Genomic DNA, 8,494 nt, shown 5'->3' with positions numbered 1-8,494 from the left:
GATGTCCTGGGTTTTAATGGTAAAGTGAGAAGGCAGATACGTGCAGAGGGCCTGGGAGGAAACAGGAGAAGTGGAGACTGCAGTAGGATTAGCCAGATCCTTGCAGATTTTTAAGAGTTTGGCCGTGGGCCTGGATGTGGGCTCTCTTCTTGGACAGGACGAGTCTGTATTGTCTTTGGAGCAGGCGGCAGGCCAGTTTGTGAGAGGATGCGCCCGATGCCATCCACCCTACACTTGCGTTTCATGTTGGTGAGGTTGGAGTCATAGGAAGAGTTACACTTGGGAGGTAGGCTTCAGGCGGATTCTCAAAACAAGGGGAAAGGACATCAAGAGTGTTGGATAGAAGGAATCAGGTTGGAGAGGGTGCGAGTCAGCCTCAGGCATAGGACGATACAAAATAGCGCCAAAGGCCTCCGCTGACACATGCTTCATGGGCTGGATGACCAAGAAGCTAGGTGGCAGTGCTTAGGTCGACTTCACCTGGGGTGACAGAATTTTGTCCAGAAATTGCCATTTGAGAGATGCCCGTCTACTCAACTGAGCTATTCCTTTTCTCACAGGCTTACCTGATAACTATAGTTAACAAAAATACATACCTGCTACACCAACCATATTCACTCTGCATCATTTCACAAGTATATTGGCCTACAAAGCCCCTTTTTTTTTGTTTAACCTAGACTGGGTTCTGGTTTAATTCTGGCAGGGGGGGTTACAATTTTTCAGACAGGAATATGTGCTAAGACCACTAGAGTAGGGCGTTGGTGCAATTAACAGGTTTCACTCCTCGTCAAGTACTCTGAAGCAGCCCATTGTGGTTTCTTGGGGCATGTACATTTATGCAGCCTGGGGTACAAACACATTACGCCACTGCATAGGTGAACCAGGACCTCCACAGAGCATATTGGTTCAATGGGCCACATCTGAAGGGAAATACGCACACACATTGATAAATATATCTGTCTTTATTACAGAGATATACTTAGAACATGGACACTACAAGAGTGAGACTCAGAGCCGGTGTGAGATGGAAATCACAAGACCACCAGAGCGAGCACTGCTAAGCAGGAAGGAAATGGAAGGGACCCAAAGCTCACACACAGGCCTACACAAAACACACACAACCGTTACAGTAACAGGCAAGTGCAAACAGTGCTTCTGCACTGGAGCAGGTCACCATGGAGACAAGGTTCACCATTGAGGGAGCAACAAGTAGCGGCTTGCCACCGGATTATTGGTGGGAGTGGTAACTATATGCAGGTGACTTGCCAACTGTTCTTAAATCATCTTAAGTTTCCAGGTGATCAGACGGCGGGACCAGTTGGGTATTTTCAGAAGCGGGCCGTGAAACATTTCTAGGATTCTAAATCCACCCACTACAACCTCCCCCAGACACAAGTCTTTGACCTCTCAGCCGCATCCACCTCAATCGAGTCCCCAGCGAGGGCAGAGTATCCAAGAAGAGAATGAGGTGCACGCGTGAAGGGGGTTGGCATTGGGGGAAACAAACGGAACAAGCGAGACACACAGATGTGTACAGCGCCAGGTGTAGCCACTCATGGAAGCTGTGTTGAGTAGAGTACTTCTTAATAGGCATGGTTGGAGACGAAGAGGGATTCTCCAGCAGCTGCTCCAGCCTGGGCACTAGGAACATACTTGCCCTGGCAAGCCAAGCTGTTGGCCTATGGACAAAAATAAAAGTGGAAACATCAGTCCCGAGTGCTTAACTAAAGTCAACACATTCCTTGCTAGTACTGACAACCCATGCATTCCGCCCTGGCCACAGCCAAAGTGGCTATCAAGTTGCATCATCCAAGTGCATTTAAAGCGATACATCTAGTTTCACCACTTTGCTATGCTCAAAAAGGGAGAATCTGGAGCGCACACACCCAGATCATTCTTTCCAAAATGTGCATTCAGACCACCCAAAGCATGCATGGTCACTAAAAGTCCTGATCCTGTTTTGCAACTGCCCAGTAAACGTCCATTAGGAAAATTGAGCAAACCTTCCCATGTGCGAGTGTCAGGGTGCAACACACCAATTCACAGCCCAGTGTTCATGCAACTCACATGTAGTGTCATGCAAATCAGCACACTCTGCACCTAGGTATCTCTGTTACATGCCTGCCTCAAGAACTAAACATAACTAACCAACAAGAACATAACTAGCCATGTGAATAGGATGGTCTCCCACATGCCACCTTAATAGATCTCCACACCATGGACACTTACCAGCGCGCGCTTGATGTACTCCTCCTGTGCATTCTTGACGTTCTCCTTCTTGCCACCCCATGCCTTTAGACAAGAAGCCTGCAGGGCGCGACCGTAAGAGAAAGTGACTGGCCAAGGTCGGTGCAGTGGGCACTTGTTGATGGCATTCAGATGAATGGTGGCTTCCTCCTCACTCTGCCCACCGGACAGGAAGGTGATGCCTGTGAACACGAGTAGGCAACATCAGCAACGAGGGACATCCTTACTCTACAAAGCATTAAGCCCAGTGCTCAAGTCATCCGAACCTCACTAAAATGCCACCCAATATTTAGGCAACCCAATAAAGACTAGGTCACCAACTGTAGGGCCCACCCATGTAGGGAAACATACCCCCCTCAATTTGTACAACAGAACCCTGTCTAGACCTCCACTATATGTACCCAACGCTATGGTGCAGGACATGGCATCAAATGACAATCCAAACACTGAACTACGAACACTACACAGCAACAGAGGGGGCTTAGGCCCAATCGTAAACAGTTGCTCCCCTAAAACACAATTTTTGAAGGATACATTCAATATACTTTCTGCTTGCATACTCACCAGCGACAGCAGGGGGAACGGTACGGCGCAGAGCAGTGACAGTTGCCATTGCTACCTCCTCAGGAGAGAACTTCTTGGTGCAGGCATGCCCTGGGGTCACCATGTTGGGCTTCAACAGAGTACCCTCGAGATACACATGGTGATCACTCAAGGCCTTGTAGACAGCAGCCAGGACCTGAAACAGTCAGGAGAAAGGAGGTGAGATCAGAGGAATACAATTCACCTTGTATGAATTGCATGAATTCTGGACATCTCCCAGAAATGCCCCTCTGACTTTACCTTCTCAGTGACGTACTGGCAGCGTTTAAGGTCATGGTCTCCATCAGGCAACACCTCAGGCTCCACAATGGGAACGATGCAATGCTGGAGGAATAGAGAAGACAAGAGGTCAATGCATGGCGTTGAAATCCAGGAGTTGGATGAGGTGCAAGAGAAAGAGCCCTCCAAATAAATTAACAATATTCCACACAGACAAGCCACAAATTGATAGTCACCCTTGACCATTACACCCAATTATGCTCTTCATAGACTAGCAGTTACTTTTGTGACAGGGAAGAATATGAGTAGGTGGGTGCGGAACAAATGTGTTGCAGTCAATGGTCTGACTTCACACATGCACTGGGGTCAGGATTCTATTAAAAAAATAATGACAAAAAGCATTTGCAAACACAAGAGGTCCCTGAAAGCCCCCAGGGCAAAGAGGGGCGCAAAGGTCAACAGTATCTTGATGTCCAAAGGACTGCATCTAATCCACCCTTCTCCCACCTATGACTCAAGTCCAGCAGATCAACCTTTAAGACACAGGTTCAATATTCTGAGGAAAAACAAAGAGGCCACCTAGTACAGAAACTTTGGGTCAGACCCTCGCCCATGTTGCTTCAAAACAGCCAACATGTATGTGGTTGGCTTCATGATGCAAAAGTTAAAACGGGATGAGCACAGTCAAGGATACAAATGATGTGGAGGCGATAGAGGGTATGGGCTCACCTGTTGGCAGATGCTGGCGTAACGGGCCAGGACGTTGGCATTCTCAATGATGGCCAGATTGGAGGGGGTATGCTCAGAGATCTTCAGAACACAACGCCACTTGGCAAAGTCGGCACCATCTTTCTTGTACTGAGCGCAGCGTTCAGCGAGCCCATCCAAACCTGTGAGGAGACGTGGACGGGGCACAAGTCTGAACAACATCACCATTTACAAAAGGGAAGGCGTGCTAAACTTGGACTTGCATTTGTTAAGGGGTGAACCTCCATTCCGGTAAGCAGTCTAGATGGTGGTGGGAGGTTTGTGCCATGGTCAGGTAGATGTATACTGTAAATGAGGACTTGCTGCAACGACTCGAGTAGGAGAGCTATATGTGCACTGTCCTCGGGGCGTGTGAGGGTTACGAAAAGGGACTGATGTCTCACCTTGAGTTGTGGTCTCTCCGTTGGTTCCAGCCAGTGGGACAACACCTTTGTCAACCTGCAGAAGAATGTAGAGGTTGAGTAATTTATGTAGAGAAAAAAAACAAAAAGAAATAAAAACCACACACACACACACACACACACACACACACTTTCCTAGCCGAATGGCTTGTGAAGCACACTTACTTCCGCTTCAACTGGTTTTTTTAAAATATTTTGTAACTGCCATATTTCCACCTCTCCATAGACTATTCTGAATCAAAAAGGGAGTTGCAGGTTTTCAGCAGAAGAATTTAGATCAAGGTTACTCGTAGTCTTCACCCCATGCCTCAATATTTCTACACTTGCCCGTTATTGAACGGGCCAAGCAAAGCCACAAGTCTGAATAGAATGCGACTTAATTGAATACCCACCAAAGCACAATGGGGAATGACTAAATGGGAACTAAAATCCAAAACAATGTAGGGTTTTGAGGGTAGTCATTTGTAGAAAGCAAGAGTAATCGCTAGAATGCAAAACATGGCTCTAAAGAAACTAAAAAAAAAAATTACAAAAATACATACATTTGAAAAACGAAATCAAATTTACTTTTATTTAGACCAGAGTGAGAGGAAGTCATGCATAGCATCTTAGTCCACGGGGTTGGCAATGCTAGGGGAGCTCTTCAAATCCAAAAGCTATAGGATTAGACAAGTGGGTTTATGAAGGAGTCTACAGATATAGGAAACTGGGAGCGGTGTTCAGAATAATAATCTGTTTTGGGTTTGAGAAATGGCACTAAAGGGGGGGGGTCGTAGTATAGAGACTGTGGCACCGATGCGATACAAAAGAACAGGAGAGTGGGGGGGGCAAACAGAGGGGCGAGGTGTGTATCTAAGCAAGGATCTCTAAACAAAAAACAAAACAAAAAAAACATATTGGCGTGTGAAACTACCGAGCAAATGAATTTGGAACAGACCAAAATATACCAAAAAAACAGGTTGCTCCTTCCAGCTATCTTCTCTGCAAGCTATGCAGACAGCTCAGCTAGCATCCAAAAATAACTGTAGCACCACCCACCCTCGACTCCCACAGCTCAAAGACCAACCACACAAGTGAAGGTCATGCTGTACAGGGCTGATGAAGGATGGCCGGAGGTCAGACTAATCTATGCGGGGGGCAAAATGTGCTCTTGCCACTAACCATTGGCTTGTTGTAATGTATTCTTGACGAGTAAGCGTATTGTGTGTATGTGTATAATTGAGGTGGCGAGCGACTTTGTAGCTGGCTAGTCATTTGCAACTTGAAATCTACCACTGCCTATCGTCAGGAGGATGAGGGTGTTTAGGGAGTCGAACGGATGCAGGGCCAACCCTTCTCTCCCGCATCACTAACCTAACTACTTCACCTTAAGTCTAAGAAGCCTTGTTGTAGAAATGAGCAGGTAGTTAGTGGTTTAATGCTTGGATGAAGGATTCTCTCTCTCTGCAACATATCAGCACCGCTTCCCAGTCCAGCGAGTGTTCCAACTCTGATCACCTTGCCACACCCCAAAATATAAATACAATGCAACACACTCCTGCTCACCTTGATTCCAACCACAGCCCCCTTGTCCTTGATGACCTGAACGAAGGTGCGCTTGTCATCGGCATGGTGGTAGAGGGTTTCATGAAAGAGGATGACGCCACCGATGCAGGGGTTGACTCGGTCATCAGCGGTGAAGAGGAGCTGGCGGTAGAAGCGGCGGTTCTCTTCTGTATTCTCCACATTGATTGAGCTCAAACGCTTAGCGATACTGCCTGCAAAGGGTGGTGGCGGTAGCCACGCAACATGGCATTTAGGATGGCCAACATATACAAGTCAACTCCAGCTGCAACATCCCCAACCAACACCATCCATTGAAACATCTAGTCAGGTGCCCACAAGTAGTTGACATTTAATATATTACTGATTTTGCCAAAATTGACAATTGCATTTGTAAAATATGACTGAAGCGCGATAAAGATAAACTTCACTTCCTCTGTGATGCATAATCTGTATTAACACAGACACACATCTGCGACTTCCAATACAATATCTTTGATTCCCAGTTTTCAATCCGTGGCCATTTGTCGGTGCCCCTCCTCCCACCAAAGTCGCATGTTGGTTTCTACTTGCAGGTGCATGCAAACACGTACCTGTGGACTCATCAGCTGCAAGGATGCCCTTGCCTTTGGCCACGATCTTCTGTGCGTTATCGGAGAGCTCCTTCTTCTGCTCCGGGGTCAGGGCGGGGAACTGGTGAGGCATCTTGAGTAATTTCTGCAGGGGGGGGGGGGGAAATAGAGAGAGAAGAACAGATGAGGAGCTTGTACTCGCTACTGATGGGGGTGGGATTCTCATGCCACCCTCAGAGCAACTACCATACACTTTAAGGTTGCCTCAAGAGCACAGAAGATAAGAGTGATCCTGAAAAGGCACTGCCAAAGAAAAACCATTCAACTATTGAGCCAAAAAATATCAAGATGCTTCATCCAAGGACTAAAAGATGTTGCCCCAATGGTATTGTTTCAACCAAAATTGATATAATCTTGGTCCAGTGCGCCAAAGAAATTCGATAAGTAGCATTGCCAACTCATGATTTTAAAGAGGCATAATGATGGCCAAGGCTACCAGGGGATCTTGTGTCACCAGGAGCCATCATAAAACCGGACCAGAGACCCACCCCCCCTCGTCTCACTGCATTTAAAAACCTTCAAGTGCTGAGCTATAATGCATTCCTATGCCAAAACGGCAAGCATACTCGGCCTTATCGCATAAGGTTGGTGTATTCCTGTGTCACGTCAACGAAATAAAATGAAGGCTAAAAAAAAAAAAACTAAAAAAAAAAAAAAAAACACACAACACTGGAATAGAGCGTAACTGCGCACTGTCTCCCTCAAAAGAAATGGCCCGTTTCCCCTTACCCTCTATTGGGTCAGGTCGGCGCAACAACGTATTTCTGCTAAAACACTAGGGCCGGATTCATAGAAGTATTTTATAATGGCACAATCCCATAGGAAAACGCTCTGTGGAGCAGGCCCCAACATGAATGGATTTCGTTTATTTGTACGGCAGCTCTGTTATGTCCATATTCCAGAATGAAAGGCGGGGAGGTCCGATGCCAGTGCCGCTGTCAATGCCCCCGCCCCCTCCGATTAACAAGTGGAGGTTTACTTTGAGGGTGATTGCATCTGCAGATCATTAATGTGGTCTTAGAGGTCTAATATGAAAGCAGGTCTCAAAATATGTGCCACGATAGAACCCCCTCACCCCATCCCCCGCCCCCCAACGTCGAGAGGTGCATTAAGACGTTCTCCTTGCACTCAGAGCACGAGCCAACGCCAGAAAACCGCGCCCGGGAAGTGACTCAGTGATGCGGCGGTGGGGCCGCGACGGGCCGCACGTACACCGCCACCCACCACCCGCCCCGCGCGAGATGGAGGCGGGCAGCTTTAGGCCCGAAGCCCCCGGCAGGACAGAGAGACCCCCCCCTCCTCCCCCGACTAGTGGTCCACCCGCTAGAGACGAGACCGGTATTATAGCACGTGAAAGTAGTCCCATCATGCTGGTGCGTTTCTTTAAATCGCTTTATATGTCGGATGACAGAACATAAACTGAACGCTAGCAGGGCAGATTACTTGGGGAGTCTGCAAATATATAGAAAGTATTTCCAGGCGGCTGCGTCACGCCGTCATGCCCTCGCCTCTTTCATGGGGTGACGAGAAGGGGGGGGGGGCAGTGGTTCGATATAATAACACGTATTGCTTTTATATGGGGAAAGGCAATCATGTTCTCCGGAATGGGATTTCGTTGACAGAACTGAAGGGGGGGGGGGGGCTTGGACATGTACCGCCGCAACCCCCCCTCAATCCCTCCCGCCCAATGGGCCATGAATTTCTCAAATGACCCTGTAGGTCATCTGGTACCGGTCACCAAATGCCTCCCCCGATTTGCAGTGGCTATCGATCGGAAAACCCTCCCCCTCTCCCACTGCTGATCTTTTAACCAAGGATGACTTCAAGGTCATCGGTATCACACCATTAACGGGTAAGCGCATTTGTAGCTTTACAGATATATTTATTTTCCGGCACAAAACAAAAAGCTACATCGCCCCTAGCCAATCGTCAGACAGGTGTTGCCAACATAAATGAACTCGTGAAATGTTACCCGTTACGGTAATCTAGTTTGCGAACCGGTTTTAAGCACCAGGTCTATATTGGGGCGCCTAGCTGGCCCATCCCATTATACTACAAGGTGTTTGCACAGTATCGATATGA

General features: G+C 47.7%; 1 protein-coding gene across 3 annotated transcripts in view; it reads right to left on the bottom strand.

The window, feature by feature from the left end:
- Positions 1-947: 947 nt before the first annotated feature.
- Positions 948-8,494, bottom strand: part of ALDOA (aldolase, fructose-bisphosphate A) — a 33,616-nt gene continuing 26,069 nt past the window's right edge. For 2 of the 3 annotated variants that reach the window (XM_069652036.1, XM_069652037.1), the window contains exons 2-9: positions 6,374-6,497; positions 5,784-5,995; positions 4,221-4,275; positions 3,799-3,959; positions 3,091-3,174; positions 2,812-2,986; positions 2,230-2,429; positions 948-1,679 (exon numbers count right to left, since the gene is read on the bottom strand). In XM_069652036.1, coding sequence (XP_069508137.1) covers positions 1,584-1,679; positions 2,230-2,429; positions 2,812-2,986; positions 3,091-3,174; positions 3,799-3,959; positions 4,221-4,275; positions 5,784-5,995; positions 6,374-6,485 — 1,095 coding nt within the window. In that variant the 5' untranslated portion in view covers positions 6,486-6,497 and the 3' untranslated portion in view covers positions 948-1,583. Of the gene's footprint in view, positions 1,680-2,229; positions 2,430-2,811; positions 2,987-3,090; positions 3,175-3,798; positions 3,960-4,220; positions 4,276-5,783; positions 5,996-6,373; positions 6,498-7,141; positions 7,528-8,494 lie in introns of those variants that run through there. The other variant, XM_069652038.1, reaches the window with a different exon arrangement.

This window comes from Ambystoma mexicanum, chromosome 3p (assembly GCF_040938575.1).
Source record: "Ambystoma mexicanum isolate Mex_15411 chromosome 3p, UKY_AmexF1_1, whole genome shotgun sequence".
Classification (NCBI taxonomy): Eukaryota; Metazoa; Chordata; class Amphibia; order Caudata; family Ambystomatidae; genus Ambystoma; species Ambystoma mexicanum.
The sequence above is the reverse complement of the archived record's forward strand: the minus strand, read 5'-3'. Positions and strand labels throughout refer to the sequence as shown.